The sequence below is a fragment of the Pygocentrus nattereri genome, chromosome 3 (assembly GCF_015220715.1).
Source record: "Pygocentrus nattereri isolate fPygNat1 chromosome 3, fPygNat1.pri, whole genome shotgun sequence".
Taxonomy (NCBI): Eukaryota; Metazoa; Chordata; class Actinopteri; order Characiformes; family Serrasalmidae; genus Pygocentrus; species Pygocentrus nattereri.
In genome coordinates, this window is record NC_051213.1 from 38203391 (window position 1) to 38230033 (window position 26643).

General features: G+C 39.5%; 1 protein-coding gene across 8 annotated transcripts in view; it reads right to left on the minus strand.

The window, feature by feature from the left end:
- zgc:114120 (uncharacterized protein LOC619267 homolog) overlaps positions 1-26643 on the minus strand; it is a 111995-nt gene that overhangs the window by 47248 nt on the left and 38104 nt on the right. For 6 of the 8 annotated variants that reach the window (XM_037536734.1, XM_037536735.1, XM_017700747.2 and 3 more), the window contains one exon: positions 23964-23987. In XM_037536734.1, the coding sequence (XP_037392631.1) occupies positions 23964-23987 (24 nt within the window). Of the gene's footprint in view, positions 1-8192; positions 8322-23963; positions 23988-26643 lie in introns of all 8 variants that reach the window. The other 2 variants (XM_037536737.1, XM_037536738.1) reach the window with 1 other exon arrangement.

The following is a 26643-nucleotide window of genomic DNA, read 5'->3' on the forward strand; positions in this document are numbered from 1 at the left end:
TGCTTTCTGCACATTTAGTAGTTGGATTTATTTTTGCTTCTTTTGAGACTCCATCTCATGTCTCATGTTTCACATAATTGGCCGTTCACTACAAGTGAATGTTTTCATGTGCATGAAGATTAATCACAGTCTAAGTATCTAAACCTGGATTAACATTAAAAGTCATTAACCATGACTTCCGCGATTTCAGTGCTCTAAAAACTGAGGTCTCAACCCTGAAATCCACGGTGTCGGATATGGAGCATTCGTTGACCACGTACTCAGGGGATGTGTTAGCACTGCAGGCTGAAGTGGAGCTTTAACGAAAGAAGTGAGCGCACTGGATGCTAAATGTGATGAGCTGGAGTCCAGGTCTCACCGCCAGAACATCAGGATCGTCGGTGTCCCAGAGGGGGAGACGTTCTCGCTTCAGTGTCAGAGTTGCTGTGGCAGGCCTTTGACTTGGACAAAGCTCCTGAAGTTGACCGCGCTCATCGCTCTCATCTCTAGCTCCAAAAAGAGGCGACATCCCGCGTCCCATCGTGGCCAGGCTGCACTGTTACTCTGACTGTGCTGAGATTTTAAAGAGAGCCAGGCAACGGCAGTGGATTACTATATCCGGCATGAGGTTCGCGGTTTTCCCTGATTATACCGCCAAAATTGCGAGGGCGCGTGCAGCATTCAATGAGGCACGCAGGCTGCTGCGGGATGTGGAAGGGGTCCGCTACAGCCTCTTATTCCCCCCCGGCTTTGGATCACCCATAACGGCACGCAGCACATTTTCACTTCTCCAGAAGAAGCCAAAGGCTTCATCTCCTCTTTAGCTAAGTAAAGTGTGGACCGGGTATGTTCGTTTCACCCTTTCTGTCACACGATCTGTTTATCCTTATAAGTCACCCCTTTTGGGTGATAGTAGTGAAAACTGTTAATTTTCTTATCATGTCTCGATGTGCGGAGCAATGTTTCTGAGCTCTACTTTTTCATGTTGGACTATTTTTCTAAAGCGAACTTGTAAATTCCACCTGTATTCGGGTCTGTATCCCGTCACCAAGCGAATCTGGACTTTTTTTCCTTTCTCTTTCTTTTCCTCTTTTCTTTTTGTTTTTTGGGTCTTGCTACTGTGCCCCCACAGGACATTTCGATGAACACCTTGGTCGGGCTGCATCAATCTGAGTTTATACGCATTTTTTGTAAAGGTATATCCTGGTAATGGTGTTTCACTTTTGTTAGGTATCCTATGAGCTTTGTTGTTTTTATTATAGGCAAGGGGACGTTTTAAGCTCACCCTTTATTCTAAGGTATTTCCTTTACATTGTTTGACTTTATATGTATTTCTCCATACAGTAGCATATGTGGGGGCACATTTACAGGTATGGGTTTCACATGCGGGCGGCACGGTGGCGTGGTGGGTAGCGCTGTCGCCTCACAGCAAGGAGGGCCTGGGTTCGATTCCCCAGCCGGGTGACTGGGGTCCTCTCTGTGTGGACTCTGTGTGCATCTCCCCGTGTCTGCGTGGGTTTCCTCCAGGTTCTCCGGTTTCCTCCCACAGTCCAAAGACATGCAGTCAGGCCAATTGGACATGCTAAATTGCCCCTAGGTGTGAGTGGCTGTTTGTGTTTCTCTGTCTGCCCTGCAATGGACTGGCGACCTGTCCAGGGTGTATCCTGCCTTCCGCCCGAAGACTGCTGGGATAGGCTCTAGCATCCCCCCAGCGACCCTAACGGAGAAGAGGCTTAGAAAATGGATGGATGGATGGGTTTCACATGCACTTTTATAGTTGCTGTTACAGTTCATCTACTCTGCAGGGGCTCTTTCTGGCTCTCATGCTGTGCTATCGGGGGTATGGCCTGTTCATAATCAGCTCAGACTTGAGCTACTACACTAGCACTCACGTTGGGTTTAGAGGGCAGTTTCCTATTTTTTTTTTTCCTTTCTCCTCCCTCTTTCCCTTCAGTCATCTGGTACATCTCTTTACTTTCACATTACAACTTTACTCTGTAAATAAGCACTATGTCTAACTCTAATCAAGATAGGTCTAGTATGAGATTTCTGAGCTGGAATGTGAAGGGGTTAAACAATCCGGTCAAACGTTCTAGGGTACTAACCCACTTAAAACGTTTAAATTCAGATGTAATTTTCTTACAAGAAACATATCTCAGAAATAGCGACCACGCTAAGCTAAAATGCCACTGGGTCACGGATGTTTTCATTCAACATTCAACTCCAAGACTAGCAGTGTAGCAGTGTTGATTAGGAGAGGGATCCAATTTATCCCAGATAAAACGATTACAGATGGGAACGGCAGATACCTGATTGTTCGCGGCACCTTATGTAATACCCCTGTTTTGTTGGTAAACATTTGTGCTCCTAACTTTGATGATTCAAATTTTATGCAAAAGTTATTTAGCTCTATTCCTTCTTTAAACACTCATCTTTTAATTATGGGCGGAGACCCCCACTGCACAACTGACCCACTCTTAGACAGATCAGGCACTCACACTTTGTCACGTTCTTTGACTTCTCAAGCAGTATTGGATTTCATGTCCAATAATGGGTTGGTTGACCCTTGGAGATTTTATAACCCGGCTTTTAATAATTCTATCTCGTTTTCAATTGACGAGTTTATTGCTATTAACAAGAATGACTCCGTTACTTCTTCTGTTTTATGGGAATCTCTTAAAGCCTACCTACCTGGACAAATCATATCATACACAGCATATCTGAACAGATCACATAAACTTAAATTGCAAAATTTGATGACTGAAATAACTAGGGTTGATAAACTCAATTAAACAAATCCAACACCTGCGTTATTGAAACGGCGCCTTGAGTTACAAACTGAATTTGATCTCCCCACAACTGACGGTGAACAACTGCTATTGCATACACGTAGTAGTTATTATGAACATGGGGAAAAACCCTCGAGACTTTTAGCCCACCAACTTAAAAGACAAACTTCTTCTTGATCAATTTCCCAAATTAAAGATTCACTTGGTGCATTATGCTCTGATTCACCATCTATAAATGCTGTCTTTAAGTCCTTTATTCTACTCTCTACCAATCTGAATCCCTCTCTGATGATACCGAGTTGCTTTCATTCTTTGACAGTCTGGAGTTTCCCTCTGTCAATACTACAGCTATACACATTCTTGATTCGCCCTTAGACTTGGAAGAGATTTCTCTCTCAATCAATTCTATGCAAACTAATAAAGCACCTGGTCCTGACGGCTTTCCCGTCAAATTTTTTAAAAGATTCAGTGATAGGTTATCTCCTCTTCATCTCGATGTGTATAATGAATCCTTACTATCTGGATCTCTCCCTCCTACTTTTATGGAAGCATCCATATCTCTCCTTCTGAAGAAGGATAAGGATCCCACCTCCTGTGTTTCATATAGACCTTTGTCACTCCTAAATGTGGACTTGAAAATCCTGGCGAAATTATTGGCTTTGCATTTGGAGAATGCAATATTTCTTCCTGAAATAATTTCTTATGACCAGAATGGCTTTATTAAAGGTCGCCACCTCTTTGTTAACGTCCGCACCCTTTTAAATACGATTTTTACGGAGCATTCCTCCTCTTTTCCAGAAGTGATCATTTCCTTAGACGCTGAGAAAGCATTTGATCGGGTTGAGTGGGGTTACCTATTTGAAGTTTTGCGTAGATTCAGCTTTGGAGAGACATTCATTCCTTGGTTTAATTGTTGTATTCTTCCCCCATGGCTAGTGTTCACACCAACTGTGTCCGTTCTACATACTTTCCACTTTCACGCGGGATGAGGCAGGGGTGTTGTTTGCCCTCGCTATCGAACCCCTGTCGATTGCATTGAAATCTCTTTCATCTTTTTCGTGGAATTTTTTGTTCTGGAATTGAACTGAAATTATCTTTGTATACCGATGACTTGTTGCTATATGTGACTGATCCAGTAATTTCTCTTCCTCCTATTATGGCACTCTTCCACTTCAATCCACTTTTCCATTTAAATATGCCCCTGCTGGGTTTATTTAGGGATCCATATATCTCGAACTTTGCCCTCTCTTTTCCATACCAATTTCTCTCCTTTGATTGATAAATTGAAACTGGACTTACAAAGATGGAAGTCTCTCCCCTTATCACTTATTGGGAGAATTAACGCTGTAAAAATGAATGTTATGCCTAAGTTTCTTTTTCTGTTTCAAACTATTCCACTACTTCTCCCTAAATCTTTTTTTTAAAACTTTGGATCAGCTCATCATTTCTTTTATATGAGATGGAAAGATTCCCAAAGTGAGGACGTCCTTGTTGCAGAGATTCAAATTTGATGGGGGGCTCGCCCTTCCTAATTTTCTATTCTATTACTGGGCAGCTCATATTCAAAAAATCTTGTGTTTGCTCCATTCCCCAAATTTGCTATGGGTTCAAATTGAAACTCACTCCCTTTCTTCATCTTCAGTATCTGCACTTGTAGCTTCCTCCTTAAAGATTTTACCATCAACCCCATAGTCCTCTCTACCTTTCATATTTGGATTCAATTTAGGCGCCACTTTAAACTTATGTCACCTTCATCATCTTTGCCTATATTGGAAAACCATTTATTCCCACCTGCCCTGAATGACACTGCTTTTATTACTTGGCACAGCAAGGGTATTAAATCCTTTCATGAACTTTATAAAGGTGGTGTTTTTTGTAGCTTTGCTCAGTTATCAGCTGAATTCAACCTGCCCCCTTCCCACTTGTTTAGATACTTGCAAATTAGACACTGTGTCTCTGCTCTTTTTTTGGATTACATCCACTTACCTGTTGGATATCCCTTGGATGACTTTTTTGTCTTTAGATCCCTTTCAAAAATGTTGTATATCCAACATCTATTCGAAGCTTGTTAATCTGGACCCATGTTCCACGAATAAAATTAAAAGACTGTGGGAAAATGATCTGGGCATTGCCCTGACAGACCAATGGTGGGATAAGGCTATCGCCAAGGTGCGGGTAAGTGTACCTTGTGCAAGATTACAATTGATTCAATTTAAAGTATTGTACAGAGTTCACCAATCTAAATCTCAGCTATCTAAATTTTATCCGAACACCACCAATGACCAATGTGATAAATGTCATACCTCACAGTATAATCTGAGCCATATGTATTTTTTCTGTCCCGCTTTATGCAAGTTTTGGCTAGCTTACTTTAAAACTATGTCAAAAGTTCTAGGCGTGGACATCGAAATGAACTTTTCTTTAGCGATATTTGGCCTTTCTACAGATTTACCCCTGCTCACCAGTGGACAATTAGACATTTTGGCTTTTACATCCTTATTAGCGAGGCGCTGCATCTGGTTGTTATGGAAATCTCCAAAACCCCCCTTAATTTCAAGGTGGCTTCGGGATGTCATGCACTTTCTTAAACTTGATAGGATAAGGTTTACTCTGAGAGGCAATACTGCTGCATTTCACTTGAAGTGGAATCTCCTCCTTTCTTATTTCAACTCTCTTCAGACCATGCCAGATGACTGACCCCCCCCCCCTTTTTTTTATTTAATTATTAATGTATGTTTTATTATGTATTTTTTTGTACATATTTATTTATGTATTTTTATTTAGATTTTTATCCTCTTTATCCCAATTGTCTAATCATATATTCTCAGATTCATTTATTGGGTTGATTGGGCTGTTTGTTTAGTAATGTAAAATTGACTTTGGCGATTGGGGTTATTAGCTGGGTGCCACTAGGGGTAAGGGTAAGGTGAAAGGGAAAACTTAATGGAGGGAGGGTAGAGAGGGAGTGGAAGGGTGTGTGGGAGGAGGGAAGAGAAAAAGGGAAAAGAAGGGGAAGAGTTAGGAAAAATGATAACATTATAATCCAAATTGGTCCTTTAATTAATTCATTTATTTGTGTTTTTATAGCTGTGACCAAATACCAGATACTGTTTACCATATTTAACATGTTTTTCATGACTCAGTAATAATACTTTTTTCAATTTTAACAACTTTTCCTTTTTTCGTCCAGATACGTACGTTCATTTTGAGACCAGATTAATCAGCATTTTTTTCTTCACTTGAGCATCTTGGCCAACATAATGGTACAGTAATGATCCAGAAGTTGTTAGGGGTCCCCCTGGTGTCCACGTGGCCTTAAGCAGCTGCTTATGTTGCTAGATAAGTTGAGCCAGAAGTGCTGCAGATACTCAGAGGAAACCAAATATAGTGTTACGAGTTTTTTCAAAGCAACCAAAAACACTGGCTTTATTTACAAAAAGGGCATTTAACTCCAATCTGAACCCCAATCAGTTTACATAGCTGTAACATAATAAATAATGTCACCTAATAACTACAAGCCTTGGATACAATAATTTGGACAAAATAACTACGTTTAGTGAGTTATTAACTCTGTCCATATTTGGTTGTTGTTCAGAAACAGTAGAGAATGTGACACTTTCTTAAAGTGATTAGTGTTTTATCAATCGATTTCCAGCACTATTGATGATGAGTGCATCCAGGACACATCAGTGTTACTAAGGGGAAGTCTTTATAGGTGCTGGTACTATACCAAAAGGTGGAAGCTTATGGACAAATATTATGGTGACCAAGAGGGCACTAAAGTCTGAATGAAGAAGGGCAGGGGCTTAAGCCCCCCTTGGGGTCTATCTGTGCACATACATGGTGCACACACAAGTCACCACAAAATGTGCTGTCAGTCTGTGCTTGTGAACATGTATGGACTGTTTAGATCAATTGAAATGCTATAACAACTTACAAACAAATGGAAAAGGAGAAGAAGAAAGAAGATACACAGGTCCTTTCATCTCTGCAGTCAATTAAGAAGGCCCTTCATTGCTTTTGGGAACACATTGAGTCACTTTAGTGTTCATCCTACAAATGCCATGTGGTCATGTGCGTCGCTGACCTCCTCCCTGCGGCACACTGGACCCTGTTCATACCTGCCCCCTAATAATCAGATTACCTAGGATGTATCTTAATGCCAGATATAAACTTGGCCTTGTGGCACTGCTGATTCGTTGTCAGACTGTTGCTGGATGCCCTCATCCTCATCAGTGGAAGCAAAAAAGCTACACTGGTTTCGTAAGAGCGTGTCTACTCTGAGACGATCCTGCAGGATCCTTAGATGAACCGTCACACAATAGCAGTTAGAACGCTCTGGCGGTAAAAGAAAAGTTTACACTACAAACCTCCAGAGCTATGTTTTCTTGAGGCTCCAAGCTCATTAGATATGAGATCTAGTCTAAGATTTCTTGTTACTCAGAGAGAATCTCATCACTTACACCAGTGGTTCTCCACCTTAATGAGTTTCAAATGCTAACTTACATTTTTTCGGATCATAACTCAAAAAGGTTGTGACCCCAACCTCTTTACATTTCTCCACTGAAACTCACTAAACCAAACTTCACATTTCTTTGGACTTCTTAGCACTGGAAGACCTACTCTGGTGTAAAACCATTGATACAGACAAGGCTTTTGATTCAGTCCTTGTGGTCACCAAAAAAAAGAATTCCGTTTCAGCACCCAAACCCACCTGCAAACTTTTCCTTACTTGGAATACATGAAACATTTGAGAGCCTCCAATCTACATATTTCACCATTAAACACAAAGGCAATGAAAATCCTGGATATTATTTTCAAAGTAAACCTCCATATGGTTTTTCATGGCATGGTGATGATGATAGACATTTATCCGCATTGCTGTCACGGAAATAAACATCACTACGTCTGTGGACTATTTTCAGCACAGCAGTGATGCTGAAATGCTCATAGCATGGTAGTGTGTGTTCTGAGTGTACTGAGTCACAGCAGTGTTGCTGAGGACTAATATGGCCTCATTAATAAAGAAAAATTGTGGATGATACAATACCAATTTTAAGGGCCTAAAAATTCAAATAACTGATAAAATTAGCTTATGAGTTATATTTTAAGCTTTCATTTTATGCTTCAAAAGCTTTAGTTAAATGACCGTTTAGACTGATATGATTGTTAGTTTTGGCAAGTATTACAAACTGTTCTCCATGTTTCTTAAACTAAAAAAAAACAGAAAAACAGTACAACCTTACAATCCTAAACAGCCTCAGCTTCCTCCACTACAGCCATTCACACCTGTGACCATCAGCAACCACTCTCTGCAATGGACACCTCTCACCCTTCCCCCACAACTGGAATGTGCAGTGATATTACATTCACTGCTAATCAGGTGAAGGTTGAACTGAAAAAAGCAGAGAAAAGCAGCGGGACCTGATGGCACTGAACCCAGGGTGCTGAAACTGTGTGCAGAGCAGCTGTGTAGAATTCTTCAGCACGTCTTCAATCTGAGCTGCAGCCTGAAGAGCGTCCCAGTTATGTGGAAAACATCTTGTGTGGTTCCTGTCCCCAAGAAAAGACAACCAACAGCACTGAACGATTATCGACTGGTTGCACTGACATCCTACTTAATGAAGACACTTGAAAGGCTGATGCTAGCTTATCTGAGACCTCTGGTCAAAACAGCTCATGACCCTCTGCTGTTTGCATACCAGGGTGGCATTGGAGTGGATGATGCAGTTATCTAACTGCTAGACAGAATATACTCTCACCTGGACACATCAAGCAGTGCTGTGAGGATCATGTTCTTCGATTTCTCCAGTGCATTCGACACTATACAGCCTGTGCTGTTAGGGGAGAAACTACGGCTGATGCAGGTGGATGAATCCATCATCTAATGGACAATGGACTATCTGACTGGATGACCTCAGGATGTGTGACTACAGGGCTGTGTCTCAGACAAGGCTGTGTGCAGTGTTGGGGCACCCCCAGGGCACTGTATCAGCCCCATTCCTGTTCAACTTGTACACCTCTGACTTCAGGTACAACACAGAGTCATGTCATCTGCAAAAATTCTCGGATGACATGGACAATGTGGGGTGCACAAGGAATGGACAGGAGGAGGAATACATGAAGCTGGTGAAGGACTTTGTTGACTGATGTAAGCTGAACCAGCTGCAGCTAAACATCAGTAAGACGAAGGAGATGGTGCTGGACTTTAGAAAGTCCAAATCTGCCTTGATCTGCTATTGATGGTGTTGATGTGGAGGTGGTTGGGACATACAAATATCCGGGTGTGCACTTGGACAACAAGCTGGACTGGAGCTGTAACACTCTTGCTGTGTACAAGAGTGGCCAATGCCATCTCTACTTCCTGAGGAGGCAGAAGTCTTTTGGTGTGTGCACTAAGCCCCTATGGACATTCTACCAGTCTGTTGTAGCTAGTGCTCTATTCTATGCTGTTGTGTTCTGGGGCAGCACCATTAACAAAAGTGCTCTGAACAAAATCAACAAGCTTATTAGGAAGGCTGGCTCTGTTATAGGAGTCAAGCTGGACTCTTTGGAGGTTGTGGCAGAACAGAGGATGCTCACCAAGCTGTAAGCCATCTTGGACAACACCTCACACCCTCTGCATGCTACACTGGATGAACGGAGAAGCACATTCACTGTTACAGCTGTACTGTGTTAAAGAGCACTGTGTGAGATCTTTCTTACCTGCTGCTATAAAGCTGTACAACAACTCTCCTTACTGCAGAGACGGTACTGATCTGTGCTGAACCACATCACTGTATCTCCTCTTTCAATTAATACACACTGTGCAATATATCACAACAATTACTGTTATGACACTTTTCACTAGGCACTTTACTTTACACTACAATATTGATGCGAGAGTTGGTCATGTCTATAATAAGTGCTGTTAGACTACCTCATACCACTCAGTGCCTGCTGTCTTGTAAATAAAGCGAATCTTATATGCCATGTAAATAGATATACTGTTATTTCTCTTGTACTTTAAGTAATGTATAGATTTATTTCTATTTTTTCTGCATAGTATATGTAAGTATATGTGTTGCTGTTGAAATACTGCAATTTCCCTCCAGGGTCAGTAAAGTTGTATGTTTGTTTGTTTGTTTGTTTCTTTCTTTCTTTCTTTCTATCATCTATCTAAACAATATAAATATTAATGTATTATTTTACTTTTTTTGTGCAGATTTCTTAATTTATTTGCTGAGTTTAACATAATGGGGGTAACATAAAATATTACCTTTGGAAGAAAACTGAGTAGAAATTCAAAAGCAAATGGGCTACAGTCTGTAAGTGTAAACCTGCAGTCATATGCAAAAACTAAAGACCCCTGGTCCAATTACATGTTCTGATGATGGTCTAAGTGAAAATAAGTTAACGCAATCTCTATAGAGAATTAAATGTGGCGTTACATACAATATAAAATGTGCCAACTTTTGCACTGGCCACACTTTATGTTGTTTTTCCTAACATGTTAAATTCATTAAATAAACACTACTTCTCCATTAACACGTACAGATGTGTGTTTTCTGTAGAGGATGTGTTAACTTACTGCCACTCAGAAAATTAACAAACAATGAATTTTAACCAGGGGTGGCCAAACTTTTGAGTACAACTGTAGTTAAACTGGACTTGACTCTAACTGGTGTGACACATCCTCCTAAGATTTTGTCCCATTGTAGAGCGTCGATAAAAATCTGGGTCATGCTAGGTTATTGTTTTTACACCTCAGTGTCATTGCCAGCCCAGAACAGTTCTATTCTCAAAAAATTACCACTGGCATATGGTTAGAGGATGAATAACATAAATTGCAGTCTTTGTACACCAGCAAAGTGTACTTACAAGACAGGGGTTTCTATTGAAGTGGCAAGTGAGTGCCTGTTGGCTCCATCGACATTACCATATTGCTCTGTTTGCTCATTAGCTAGTTTACTTTAGTACCAAAAGGACACTCCTTAACCATTAGAGTGGAACTGGCAGCACAGAGCTTGTGGAAACCACTGGAGACTGAAAAGAACCTGAATGCTCATCTCATGTTTGTGAAAAAGCACTTCAGTAGTGCAAGTACATGGTAGATGTTTCTAATAAAGTAGATGGCAAGTCCATTTAAATGCTTTGGAAAACTCAGCCCACTATATGCTTCAGAAAATACAGCTTCAATTGAAAATTACTACCAGGTTCTTGCAAATCAGAATAAAGTGATCCCAAAATTTACAACATACCATAACGTACCATGATGATGAGACTCGCTTGTCAACGGCCTCAAAGCTGTGTGTCTCTATCACAGTATGACTTACAGGAGCTCACATTCAACAAATTTCATTTCAACACTGAAATATTCTTGTTACAAATAAACCCTGTCATATCTGGCATATAAAACTTTAACTGGGCCTGAAACTTTGGCCTGACCTGCCTTATAGTTTTGAGTCCAAACCTGACCAGAGCCCAACAAACTTTTGTCCAGAGTCAGCCTGACCTGAAGCACATCACGATGAGTTCAGGATATTTTTTCTGAAGTCACATCATGCTCCAAATTGTTGAGTAAAGTCTTGTACTTCTAATGATAGTGTTGGTTCAATTACTGTGTCAATTATTGAAAAGATTATCGAATAGAAGTCATTAGATCATGGAAAAAATAATATGATAAAATAAGCAGCTGTCCAAAAGTTTAAATTCCATCATTCAATTCCAAATTTATTCCTCATGTAGTGCTTTCCCAAAATCCAAAAGGTTTTTGTCTGGATAGACTTTTCATCTATTTGGCCAACATAAAAGTTCTTTTGACTGCACTAAGCAGTCCCCTCCTGTCTTGAGTTACTGTTTTATTTTCTATGCATCCATGTTTTCAGAAGTGTATGGTCCTCGGTGCTAATCTGCACTGTAATAAGTAAAAAAACAAAACAAAAAACAAAACAAAACAGTAACAGTAGTTGTACCAGATAAAACTTGTTAATTCACAACAAAAGTATGTTTTCTCAGTAACGGTAAAAATTGTAAAATTACAGTTTTCATTTTTTAGAGATACAGCTTTTTACTGTAATTCACTGATGCAACAACTAAATGCATTTGTAAGTGAATTTACCTTCTATTTCTGCAAATTAGCAACAGTATTCTTTGAAAACTGCATATTTATGGATTACTTACATTTAACCTTTTTTTGAAAAGGGGAAATGCTTAAAGTATTAACCAATACATTTTACTGTACTTTGACCGTGATAATATATTTAACACTTTGGTAGCATTTATGCCCACTAATTGTTAAATTATTTAAAGAAAACTGATTGTGCTAAAAAACTTGGGCAAGTCACACTGTAATATTGCAAACAGCAGCTTTGAGTTGTCTGTGAGTGGAGCAGGACTGAATAATCACACTAAAGCACAAGTACAGAACTGAATCAGCTGAAGCGCATTTAACTCTCATATTCAGTCTCAAAAGTGGAAGCCTAATAGATGGCTAGCCTCAAAGGTTGAGTGCTAATTTGGGATCAGATTCCTTCCCTCTCTGCTGATATTCGTCAATATTTACAAAAACAGTAAGAGCAGAAAAATGAAAAGTGCTCTGAGCGGCGTTGAAAATGAGCAACAGGACAGTGATGTCACTGCTGAAGCCGTGAGGCTTATGTGCAGAGCTGCAAACAGATTGGCTAATGGCTTGTGCAAAGTGGGTCTCTTTCGCTCTTCCCCCATTTCTCGGTCTCTCTGTCTGTTTCTCTCGCTCTCCCTCTTGCTCTTGCTCTCTCGCGCTCTCTCATTTTACAGAATGGTGAAAAAACAAGACAAAAGACTTCAATTACTGTCTGAAACCAGCCCCAGAGCTGGGACCAGCAAACAGACTGAGTGATTGCATTTGTGTGTGTCTGTTTGTCTCCAGTGTGTGCATTTGTGTGTGTGTTTTGCACAAAGGAAAGCGCAGTTTGTACAACACTGAAGCGTGTTTCAGGCTAGCAGCCCTGTACTGCGGGTGTGGTGGTGTGTGAGCGTGTCAGGGACAGTGGGTGAGAAATTCTCAGCTCATCAAAGAGACCCTTCTACTGCTGCGGGGATTATATTACATCAGCCAGAGAGAGGGGTTGGGGGTGTGCAGCATGAAAGAATGACCAACTATCCGATTACAGATAAGTCAGAAAAAGCGAATGGCTGATTCATCAGAACGATGGTCACTGCACTTACAGGGGAATTCCCACAAATTCTAGAAAATTTCTGCATCAATAAACAGCCATTAGAAAATTGAATGCCAAAATCTGAATTTGAATGTGGTCTCAATCATACCATCTGAAATTAAAATGTGAACTGAAATTAAATTTGAAGGTTTGTAAGAGAGAAATATAAAATCTGAAACTGAACTTCACATGATTTTACGATGATGTTCAAATGTACAAATCTCAAATTGGATTTTTAAAAATCAGTTTCTCTCTTAATTCATATTTTCAGATATCTGGATGCCTTGCAGGCAAATGCCATTGACCACTGAATCTCTCACACCCCCACCCCCAGCCCCTCTACCTTGCACCTACATTTTGGGTGACTGTAGTGTCTCGGCTGTATTAGGTACGTCAGTGTTAGTTTAGTTGACAGGCATGGTGTGTAGAAAATACATTATGCTTTAACATTATTTCAGACATTATTTTATTGTATTATTGTAAAAACTGAGCCTAATGCAATGTTTGGTTTCACCTCTATCTCACTGCATTTAAAAAGAAATCATAGTTTTTGTTACATTTATAGATAGATGTCTGATTCTGATTCAGTGCCCCCTACCACCCACTCACACTGGATTACGAATATTCTATTTTTTGAGCTTGGAAAAAAGTAGATCGTTAGATAATTAGATAACTTCATCCTGCAGAATCTGGGGACCATTTTTCAGTATATAATAAAACCAACTTTACAGATATTCTAATTGGAGTTTTTTCAGCTGGTTAAGCGCTTTCTAGGAAATTGGTGGAGGATTATAACACTGGACCCTTTGGGTGCCACTGTATTAAAAGATAACGGATGTATCTTTTTCTGTATTATACATTTAGATATACATGTGTACATATATATGTGAATGTATGTATGTATTTATGGAAATATTTTTAGGGGGTCGTGTCTATATACTATATTTCTGTCTTCTTTCTTTTTTTTATTTTTCTATCTCAATTTGATGTGTCATTGTCAGTGATCCAACAACATATCTAGGTTAAATCCAATAATCAAGACTTATAATAAAAATTAAACATATATATTCATTCAACGTTTTACACTCAAGTTCACTCAAGCCATTCTTGTTTATAAAACAACATTATTACATATCACTGAAGAAATTCGGCATTTGATAGCTTTTTCCTGCAAGACACCGACGTTATTTTGAAAGTGGATCCTTCAATTTCAGTTCAGAATTCAATTTCAGAGATTATGATACAGATTCAAACTGTTAATTCAAATTAAAATATCCAAATTTCTAGTAGTCAATAGTAATTCACAGTGGTCTGACTGAGTTGTTCACAGTGAAATTAACCAGAGATCAGAAGCTTTAAATGCCTCCAACACATACCTCGTCAACTGCTGGCCAATTTCTGAGAATGCTGCTAAAATGTGACAAAGTTCAGCTGTCCCAGTGGGTTTTAGGCTAGTTCAGTGCTTTGATGAAGTGAGGTTTCTGGATCTTCCATCAACAGTGATCATCAGCATGAAGTTAAAAGTGAATGCGACATAACATTATGCAATCTGACTGGCTGCTGCCTGGCGAAACTCAACTCATATTTACATAAAGTTGAAACTTTTGAAAGAACGAAACCTTTTAATCACTCTCTCTGCATGTTTGTACCGCTTTGCTGTAATGTGAATGCAGCCTAAGAGCTCCCTCACAGAAAGTCATTATACAAAATGGTTACAAATGTTCCCTGATGTCTGAGGCATTGTTTTACAATGGTTTTCAGAAGCTTCTGGTCTAAAACATGTCATTTTTGTTATCCAATCATCCATTCAAGGTACATGCTGGGCATGGAAAATATAATCCCCAAGATTTGCCAGATTTACCACTGTTTTACCATTATCAACATTACAGTTTCACTGACAAATTTGAAGTGCAGACATTGTGACACCTGGTTCCAATCACCACCACTGTAAAGAAATCTGAGAAGAATAAGATGCACTACAATGAACCATTTCATATCAAAGGTTCCTGAATGACTCTGTTTACATATCAATCACTGATATATGTAGACATTTTGAAAAATCAGTCAGTGGTACTCAGCACAGGACACTGGGTTGCAAGAAAAACATGGGAAACAATTTTCAGGGTGAAATTAAAAGCAAATCATCATTAGGGTTTGTTGTGGCATGATGCTGATTAATGCAAATTTACATTTATGGCATTTGGCTGACGCTCTTATCCAGAGCAACTTACAATTTGATCATTTTACACAGGGAGGCCAAGGTGGTGTTAGGAGTCTTGCCCAAGGACTCTTATTGGTATAGTGTAGGGTGCTTGCCCTGGTGGGGGATTGAACCCCAGTCTATGGCATAGAAAGCAGAGGTGTTAACCACTACACTAACCAACCACCATAATGACCAAATGATTAAACATTTACATCACCAAATCAGTTATATTTTAGAAACACCAACATTAGCTGTTTAGCTGTTTGACTTTCATTTTACCAACAGTCCACTCGTCCTGGAACTGGCAGCTTACAGGCCTATTCATGCTCACTCATGCTGACCTTTGCAGGCAAAACAAAATCTGTGTCAAGTTATAAAAATTAATACATGCATAATAATGACATTTTTCACATCAAATCTGAAAGTTACGTACTTCTGCATAACATTTCTCTGCAGAGCCAGCTTTAAGTTCTGTGTTGTACAGATACACTACAAGCAGGGCAGAGCTCCATTGTCATGTTTGGCATCACAATGGCATCAGAACGGCTATCTTTCTTTAGCACAAAAGCACATATGACTAGCAACACATTTAGTGTAAAAACACAGAGGTTAAAGAAAATATATAGCGGACTACAGCTGAAAGGCTGAGTGGGGGTAATGAAGGTCAGACCTTGATACAGCATAATCATTTTTGTTTATCTAGGTGTAGACCAAACAATTCACGCTCAGTCTATTTCACAGGCTATTTAAATGGACTGAACCCAGGGGCATACTCAGTGTGTCTGCCTTTTAGTTGTAGCACTTTAAAAAGATACTACTACTACTCACTCATCCAATTTTGCTTCCTCCTCCGTTTTCTTCCTGCATTCTGAGAATGTTGCATCATACTGGATGTGAAGGTTCTGCTAAGTTAAAAATTGTGTCTGTCTGAAAATGCCCTATAGCTGATGTCCCTGGAGATACTCAAAGAGGTTTTGTGGACAGATTAATCAAAAGTGAAGGAAAATTAGTCCTGTTGCACAGCAAGAAAACACTGCATTCAGCAGAGAATGAGTGAGAACATCATATCAATGGACATGTGGTGTAGTTTAGGGATTTCTTCCCACTCCAAGCCTAGCTACATGAATCTTCATGAGAGACCATTAAAAAAACTCATTATTAAGAATAGATGAATGCAGTCCTGAAGCTAAAATGCTGCAAAGTCATAGAGTAACACAATGAGATGACAACCCATCGTGTGCACAATGAAGTTTATACAGATGTGTGCAGACTACTGTGGTGCAGCCTGTTCTAGTCATCACCTTTAAAGTAGATGACCTTGTAACCCCTGCTGTTGACCGATGTGTTTCTGTCTCAACATTTGATCAAGAGGAAGGCTATGTCAAAAGGACAGAGACTTTGATTAAAAGGAAAACTGCACCAAAAGGAGAAACCTGAGAGATTTGTGTGGTCACTTGGTGTGGCCTCTTAAGACATTGACTTTAAAACATATTACTATAAACTTTAAAACCACCCCTGTCCTGTGGACTGCCCCAAACTGTTTCAAACACTCCCAGCCTCAATACGCCTGATCCATTAATGAAAGTCTTCATAATTAGCTGATGAACAGGATCAGGTGAGCCGCAGCAAGGGAAACATGGAACTGTCCAGGGCAGGGGATCAAGAGGTCTGGAGTTGAGAACTCCTGCTTTAAAGCCCCTGGATACACCTCGTCCTTCAGTTGACTCAGCAAACTCTAAAGCGAGAATAATTATTATAGATTATATTATTATAGATTCTTCTTATTCAGTAAACCATCTTTACCAGACACATCCTTCTCGTAGGCACTACAGATCTTTAAAAACCTAGACAGCCTTTCAAGAACAGCTTTTTTCCTAATGCAATAAGGTTACTAAACTTCTCTGAGTAGCACATATCATTATAATCTGTACGAAAGATTTCCAGACTTTGTATGAATGCACAGATGAAATGACTGTGTAAGTTACCATGATTCCCACTAAATGTTGTATATTGGATACTGCATTGTATGTTGTTTACTGTACATGTGTTACATAGTATGCTTATGTGTACATACTGATGCACCAGATACAATTACCACTGACACATTGTGTGGCAAGCAAAGAATCAATCAATCAATCAATCAATCAATCAATCAATCAATCAATCGATCAATCAATCAATATCTTTCACTGTAAAACCTTAAGTCTTGAACTCCCAGCTCAAAGCATAGACTCACAGCTTTAATGTCTTTGATTGCCACCCTCTGGACTCCCAGCCCCAAACCTTAGACTCCCAGTCATAAACCTTGGACTTCCAGCCTCAAGCCTTGTTCTCCCACACTGCACTCAAAACTCGGACCACTGTGGACAGCCAAAGTTAAACCTGAGACATCCAGCCTCAAACCTTGGACTACCTTGAACTCCCAAAGTTAGACCTGAGACATTATAGGCCTTGAGGGCCCTTGGACACCAAAATATTAAAGCCAACATGACCTATAGATTGTCTGTGTATCTTCCAAGCCTCTTTTACTCATTCACCAAAGCATTTTATTCGAAATCTGGCAACCCAACTGTTGTCCCCTCTGTACCACAACACCTCTTTGAGCAGATCTCTGAAAAAGAAGGTAAGAGGGAAGATGTCCTGGTGTGTTGGACAAGTATTTCTAGTCCAAATTAAAGGTCGCTTTAAAAAAAAACAGCAACAATGGAACCACAGTCTTCTCTGAAAGACTGGAGAACTTTTAGAGTAGTGGTACTCTTTTTATTCCACTACTGCTGAAACCTCTCTGAAGAACTCATAAGTACTTTCTCCCATGAGAACTTGGACCTTCAGAACTGAATTTACCGCACAACTCAAGTGGGACAAGGACCCAGCTCTCCTTTGAGAAAGGCTGCATCCACCTCTGTCACTGTCTTTCAATTTATTTATGCAACTGGACTTCATGAAACCTGACAACAAAAGTATCAAGCAGTAATAGGTCAAGGTGCCTAGTTTCATAACATCACAGATGTGAATTATCCATAAAGGTGTAGGTGGTAGACAATGGTCTTGCTGCAAATGAGTGGCAAAATGTCTTCAACATTATGCTGCAAATTAGGGGTTGACAAACTGACAATATATTTTCATTATGGTGATGCACTATGTCACAAAATGCTATTCTGTGCATATTGTGGCTAACAAATACATACAGAACACTGACTGACTGCATGCTTTATTAAAATGAGAGCATAATAATGTTGAACTGAATTTAGTGCTGTGCAGAATGTGAAACACTAACGCAAATCACTGTATTAATAGGTTTTATAGTATTTTTAAGGGTGTATATGTTCCACATTCTATCATTTCTCTGTTTGAGGTCTAATTGAAAAAAAATGAAGGCGCAGTTTGAACACCCATTTTACATGATTAAATAGTTGATTTTCTAAGTGAAAATAAGTTAACACATCCTCTACAGAGAACAGACTTCTGCATATTGTACTGTACAATTTCTACTCAATTCTCTACCACCTAGTGCAATCATAGCTCCAAAGCTAGGAGGATAATACAAGGCTAGGAGGGCTAATACATGCTTCCTTTGAGTCACATGAAACTAGTCACAGCATCTTTTTGAGCTTTGTGGTCACTGGACAGCTCAAAGCTCATTCACTATTGGACAGTTTCTAACCACAAGACCACTACTAATATTATTTGGGTGGCAAAGATTGACTAACACAACTGATGTGCTACTGTTTCTAACTGTACACCACCAAGATGGACCTAGAAGGCTGAAGTGACACCAGATCCAACAACTGATTCCCAATGGGAATATTCAAGTCCCTCTAGCATAAATATCAGTAAGATACTAGAGCCATACTGTTCTTTCTATATGCAAACTAAGCAAACTACATAGGGTCCCCACCTGCTGAGTGGGGCCCTGCCACGGTGAGAATGATGTCATATACTTTATAGTTATTAGATAAGCTGTTTAACATTTCTAAAGAGTGCAGTGTCCGCCAGTAGGCCAACTGGGCACATGTAACAACAATGAGCTGTGTTATATTTTTGCTGTCTATATGGATGAAATAGCAGCAGAGGTGACAAGATGACAAGATGAACAGCATTACACATCAAGGCATCACACTGACAGTGAGATGAGACAGATGCAGGTATCCACATGTTGCATTGTTCACGAGTCGATAGCATGGTCACTCGTTACACGTGTTTTTGAAAGAAATGTTTGAAAGTTTTCTGTGACTTGCTTGTCACTGCCACAGTGACAGGAGGACTTTGCCAGCTGACTTTCTACCACTGGGTGAATCTGAAATGGTTCCAAACTCCCTATGTGGCGCATTATGTAGGTAATGAAATTACACAATCTACACCACAAATAATGCAAATTCTAAAGCCATTTGTGTTTCAGCCATAAAGCACCTCACATTCTGTAAACATATAATGCATTATTTATGTGTAGAAGTCATACCTTCATGAACTCAGCAGTGCCTATATAGTGTATTTAAACAGGGCTTATGAATTTGTTAATGTTGGTTATTACTAGCTAGCTAAGAGAGTACTGCTAAATGGTTGACAAAGCTAGAAAGTTCACAAGCTAAACTTCACATTGTGGTAGCTGGTTGTTGTCATAAACATTCAGTAAAACTCAAGCAGCACTGCTGTTTCTGATCCACTCATACTAGCGCAACACACATTACCACCATGAGAATGATCCACTATCCAAATGGTAGTAAAGGAGACAAAGAGCACCCACATGTTAAGTGGACCTGATAATATGGACAATGAGTGTAGATTCAAAGAGATATATTTAACTAAGTAGCCAGTGGGTGTTTGTTTTAGATTTTCATTCAATTTCACCACCAGGTGGGACACTTGCCATTACACAGAGCCAAGAGGCATTTCCAGTTCAGGACAGCTGTGCCATCACTAAGGTTTGAACCCATGATAAGTTTACGTAACAGAAGATACAGATTGTCACTTTGTTAATCTTCTACTTGATGCTCAATTAACTCAAAATTGTAGGTCAAGCACAAATAAATTCAAATCAGTTCAAGTTAAATTGCAAAGCTTGGACATTTCAGTTTTTGTAATCAAGTATATTATGTGTTGTGACGACTAAGACAGTCTCTTATACTCAACAAATTTAAGTTCGATTTTTTTTACAGTGTGACATCAATCCTCGTCTTTGCATACCTAGACCTTCTTCTGCCCTGAACAGAAAAGGCAGATCTCAGGCCTTAATGAATATTCATGTTTGCATCTGATGCAACATTTCTGTAAGATGCCTGGGTGTTTCTTATCTGGAGTATACATTGAGAACTGCTAACTGAGAGCAGGACAGAAGCCTCAAAACTGTAGATGTTTTAAAGCTTCCCATAAAGTAACCTAGCAACTACTTCAAAAAGACATGCCAAGTCAAGAAGACAATTAAACCTTCTATGCAGAGCTAAATGAACATTGCAGCACTGTACAGAGTGTGTCTGTGTGGGTCTGGTTCCGTGATGCGTTTCTTCATTAGACACACACTGCATATTCAGCAATTAGTATCTCTCTTTCTCTCTCTATCTCTCTCTCTGTCTCTCTCTCTCTTCAACTGTGGAATTATTCATGTGGTGTATTCATTGGGCAAATTAATTGTTCTGCTGCTTTCAGCCCATCTGAATGTGATGATGCGACAAAGGGGGGGGGGGGTAATTTTCTAATACACATATCCTGTACTGGGCTGAGGTTGTGTGCGTGTGTGTGTGTGTGTGTGTGTGTGTGTGTGCGGGCATGTGTGTATTAAGATTGTTGGAGTGTAATGGGTTTTGCTATTCCTGTCTACTCACCTCTTCTGTGTTCTTTCTGTTGTTTGTTCTTTCAAATACAGGAGAAGAAGCAGGCCATATGTAAAACTGTGTAGCACAGCGCTCAGTCAAAAGGACTTTAGTTTGTTTTAATTTAAGTAAATGGGCAAAAATGTATGTCACAGTATAACAGAATTTTCAGATATTATTTGTATGTATCGCGGTATTCATTGCTTACAAGATCGATTTTTAACAACTAAAGTAAATCTGAAGTTGTTTTATTGTGCAAAAAACTAGAAACAAAACTGAACAATATATACAGCCTCATTTCCGAAAAAGTTAGGATGCAGAATGTAATTAAAAATATAATGAAATTCTATTGTTTTTTGGGGGAAAACATTTGGCCCATTTTGATTTTGGAACAGAGGCATGTTTACCACTGTGTATCATCATCTCTTTTTTTAACAACACTCTGTAAGTGTTTGGGAACAGAGGAGTCCAGTTGCTGTAGTTTTGAAAGTGAAATGTTTTCCTGGTTTTGTTTGATACAGGATTTCAGCTTCTCAGCAGTTCAGGGTCTCTTTTCTTGTATGTTTCATTTCATAATGCACCAACTGTTTTCAGTGGTGACAGGTCTGGACTGCAGGCAGGCCAATTTAGCACCCAGGCTCTTTTACTACGGAGTCATGCTGCTGTAATACATATAGAATGAGTCTGAAAAAGACGTTGTCTGGATGGCAGCATATGTTGCCAAAACATGTATCTATTGTTCAAAATTACACACTGTGTGCACAATTATTAGGCAAATGAGTATTTTGACCATATTATGATTTTTAGGTACATTTTCTAACTCCAAGCTAGATAAACTTAATGGTTTTAAGCATAGCAGGTGATGTGTATCTGTGTAATGAGGGAGGGTGTGGCCTAAGGAGGTCAACACCCTATATCAAGGTGTGCATAATTATTAGGCAGCTTTTTTCTTTAGGCAAAATGGGCCAAAAAAGAGATTGAACTGACTCTGAAAAGTTAAAAATTACCAAAAGTCTCTCAGAGGGATGCAGAACTCTTGAAATTACTAAGATATTGGGGCGTGATCACAGAACCATCATTTGTTGCAAATAGTCAGCAGGGTCACAAGAAACGTGTTGAGAAAAAAAGACGCAAATTAACTGCCAAGAATTTGAGAAGAATCAAGCATGAAGCTACCAGGAACCCATTATCTTCCATTTCTGTCATATTCCAGAACTGCAACCTAGCTGGAGTATCAAGAAGTACAAGATGTTCAGCGCTCAGAGACATGGCCAAGGTAAGGAAGGCTGAAACCCGACCACCACTGAACAAGACACATAAGATGAAGTGTCTAGACGGGTCCAAGAAGACTCTGAAGACAGATTTTTCAAAGGTTTTATGGACTGATGAAATGAGAGTGACTCTTGACGGACCAGATGGATGGGCCCGTGGCTGGATCAGTAACAGGCACAGAGCTCCACTTCGAGTCTGAACCCCAGGAAGGTGGAGGTGGGGTACTGGTATGGGCTGGTATTATTAAAGATGAGCTGGTAGGACCTTTTCATGTTGAAGATGGACTCAAAATCAACTACCAAGCCTCCTGCCAGTTTTTAGAAGACACTTTCATTTAGCAGTTGTACAGGAAGAATCTGCATCTTTCAAAAAGACGATGATTTTTATGCAGGACTCCATCACATGCATCCAAGTACTCCTCTGCATGGCTCGCCAGTAAAGGCATTAAAGATGAAAAACTTATGACATGGCCCCCTTCCTCACCTGACCTGCACCCAATTGAGAGCTTGTGGGCAATTCTTAAACGGGAGATTTACAGTGAAGGAAAACAGTACACCTCTCTGAACAGGGTCTGGGAGGCTGTGGTTGCTGCTGCACAAAAAGTTGATCGTCAACCGATCAAGAAACTGACAGACTCCACGAATGGAAGGCTTATCACTGATATTGAAAAGAAGGGTGGCGATATTGGTCACTGTTTTTTTTTATATATCAGAAATGTTTATTGGAAAGTTTTGAGTTGTTTGTTTATAATTCTCACTTGAACAGATGAAAATAATAATTCTGCACAATTATAGTTGCCCAATAATTGTGCACATATAGATATTCTCCTAAGAAAGCCAAAACCTCACTTTTACTTCCTTAAGCATTCATGTTTGAGGTTTATTAACATTTTGGATTAACCGAGAGCACTGTAGTTGGTCATTAATAAAAATAATCCTCAAAAATAACACTTGCCTAATAATTGTGCACACAGTGTAGATGTGTACATCACCCATGGCATGTGCACTAATGGCCTTCTATACCATTATGAATACTGGCTTTTGAACTGTGCACTGATAACAAGCTGAGTGGTCTTTAGCCCAGAGGATGCAGTATCAATGATTTCCAAAAAGAATTTCAAATTTTGATTTGTCGGACCACAGGACACTTTTCCACTTCCCCTCAGTCCATTTTAAATGAGCTCGGGCCCCGTGCAGGTGGTGGGGTTTCTGGATCCTGTTTATATGTGGTTTCTTCTTTGCATTTTAGAGTTTTAACTTGCATTTGTGGATGCAGTTATGAGCTGTTTTCAGACACTGGTTTTCAGACATGTTCCTCAGCCCATGCAGTGATTTCCACTAGAGAACAATGTCTGTTTTTAATGCAGTCTTGTCTGAGGCCCAGCAAAATGTTCCAAAAAAAAGTTGGGACAGGGCAACAAAAGGCTGGTAAAGTTGTGTAATGCTTAAAAAACACCTGGTGTTTAATTGGCAACAGGTCAGTAACATGACTGGGTATAAAAAGTGCATCCTAGTGAGAGTCGTCCAGCAGTAAAGATGAGGAGGGGTTCAACACTCTGTGAAAGACTGCATGGTCAAATTGTTTGTATTTTGATGAACAAAACCATACCCATCACTGACACCGACACATTACACACATAAGGACACACTCACATAAGAATATATGCGCACACACACACACACACACACACACACACACACACACAACATGCAGTTCACATAGCTGCAGTACTGACCTTAAAACTCCAGTAATGTGGTTGCTAGGGGGCAAAGAGAGAGAAAAAAAGAGTAATGAGTTAAACCTTTCCCATCCTTTTAAGCAAATAAGTGTCTTCACCCAGACAACCACGACACTAATGGAGAGAAAGAATGAGTGGAGAAAAGTACTGAGACAAAAGATGGACTAGAGGGGGAGAAAGAGAGAGGAGGGGAGGTTTGCAATGCATTGTTAAAGGAAAATTCCATGGCTTTTTTCAATTTCTGAATAATTACATCTTTAAGATGTGAACAAAGCTACTGAGAGTGGTTTAATATAAACTGCACCATTATAGAGAAACTTATTGACCCAGAATGCTTCACAACTGCTGTGATAGGAGCCAAATGTCTACAGACACTAATTCTAAAAGCTAACGTAAGAAAAGTTATTGCTTGAAATGGTTATCAATGTGCTGCATGATGTCCGAGACACTGTATTATGATAGTTTTGAGATCAGCTTCAGATAATTAAAAATAAATTTTTTAACAAAAGAAAGTGGCACATTTATTAAGAGAGTTGCTAATTACCAACAGCCTACCTATTTTGAGAGAAAATTAGATATTGTGACATAAAACATCAGAAACTTAAGAAAATAATTGGTTATTTTGACTTTCTGTTTACTTTCAGTAGCTTCAATAGCATTTAAGTTTAATTGTAAGTTTTCATGTGACACGATGTCAATGCGTAGAAGTGGTGGCTCACTATTTGCATGGAAGCAGCAATTAAACAACAACACTATACCATAATAAAGTCAGCTTCACCTAATGTACTTTACTATCGCCCAAGCAACATAACTAGCACACTTGACAAGGCTTTGTTTAGGGTACTTGGGTGCACTTGCCTGTCTTATGATGATAATTCAGTGCGCAGGAATGTTAGTTCTCATATTTTGGCTCCTTAACAGTCTCATAATTTAGAAGATACTTTTCTCTCTGAGAACAAACAATGGCTGCCATGTTAGCAATAAAAATAAGACAAGCTTTTCAAAGGTGTTAAACAGCGAACAGTCAGTATTTACTATCAGCCACAGTAAATCAGAGTAGGTGCTTCATTATAATAATCTCCTCCTAGTATTTTGCGCTTTGAGAGGCAAACTCTTATAAATGCATAAGTGATTTATGCATAAAGGATCAGCTTCAACCCTAGTGATCTGTTGATGAGCTCTAAAAGGCTGTTGTGTTTATTTAGCAAATTGCAACAGCCACTTTTTAACCCCAAAACAGAATGTGTGACATCACAAAATGTTTACAAAAATGGTTTATTTGTGTTGCAAACATTGCAACCAGTTCTTTTCACCACTGTAAAAAAAGTCAGTGTCACTACAATGCATCTCAGAGCAAACATCGAAGACTTAACTCTGCAGAGATTTTAATGTACAAATGTCCCTTAAAGTTTTTCATGAGTTTGTACAGTTACAAACAATCCCCTTAAAAAAAACAAACAGCCTCCACTGAGTCTTACTCACACACACACAGACAGATGGTGGGGACGGTTGTCTGCCAGACCTTAGCTACCTGAAATGAGGCAAATGCTGTAACTACCATCCTGACAAATGTATAGTGAGTCAAGACACAAATACACCCAGAAAAAGATTCGAACAAATCAATACTGTCCTAAAGAAAAATCTCCAAACAGACCGTCATTTTATAAAAGGAAACCTCAGCATCTGTTAATGTCAACCAAACTGGACTTGCTTTGTTCAGAGAAAAGAATTTGATGCAGTATGTAATAGTAAATATTATGGACGCTCCTCTGTCCATATGGTCCACATGTTCTTGAATTCATTATTTTTGTGATGTCACAAATACCAGCACATTTACACAGATCCATATACTCAGTCTAAAGACATTTGGCCTCACTTTGGGAACTACGGCATTTCATGCCCATTTTATTGAAGTAACATTTCACCATCTTGGCTGTACGTATGTTTCAGCATGAGCTAATGTCCTAGTATAGGCTAAAACTATAATTTAAATGAAAATGACTTACTTTGCTCTATTTTAAGCTTTAACTTATCTATAGCTGCTTTTCTCGCATCTTCCAAAGGAAACCTTTCCACAAATGTACAACAGTTTCTTGTAAAATGCCTCTTAACATTTGACATTTTACAAAGGTGAAGTTGCTTCTCATTTACCAGCTTCTTGTCTGAATTTTCCCATTCCACTTTAAGTGGTGCCAGAATGTTGCTAACTTTGTAGCTAACTGTTTCACCATTTAAGGTGGAATGTGAAAATTCAAACAAGCAGGCAAGCGAGAAGCTGGCGAGCGGGAAGCTGACGAGCTGGAAGCTTTATTAATACTAGTACCTAGAATTAGTAAAGTTACACTGGGGGGAGAGCTTTCTCATGCAAAGCCCCCCAGCTTTGGAATAATCTTCATGTTAATGTTCGGGACTCAGACACAGCCTCAGTCTTTAAGTCTAGTCTAAAAATTTACTTGTATAGTCAAGCCTTTGGTAATTAATTTTCCCTGTCAGATCTAGACCTGCCGGAGTCTCTGCTGCTCTGTTATACTGTAATCTGTGATCAGTCACTCATCACAGAACTGACTCTTTCTTTGCTGAGTTGAACAGCTGCCCATCCTGTGCGTCTGATGCTGTTGCCTCTTCTGCCTTGATCGGGTGCCACTGCTCACCAGCCTTCTGGACCGGCTTGACCACC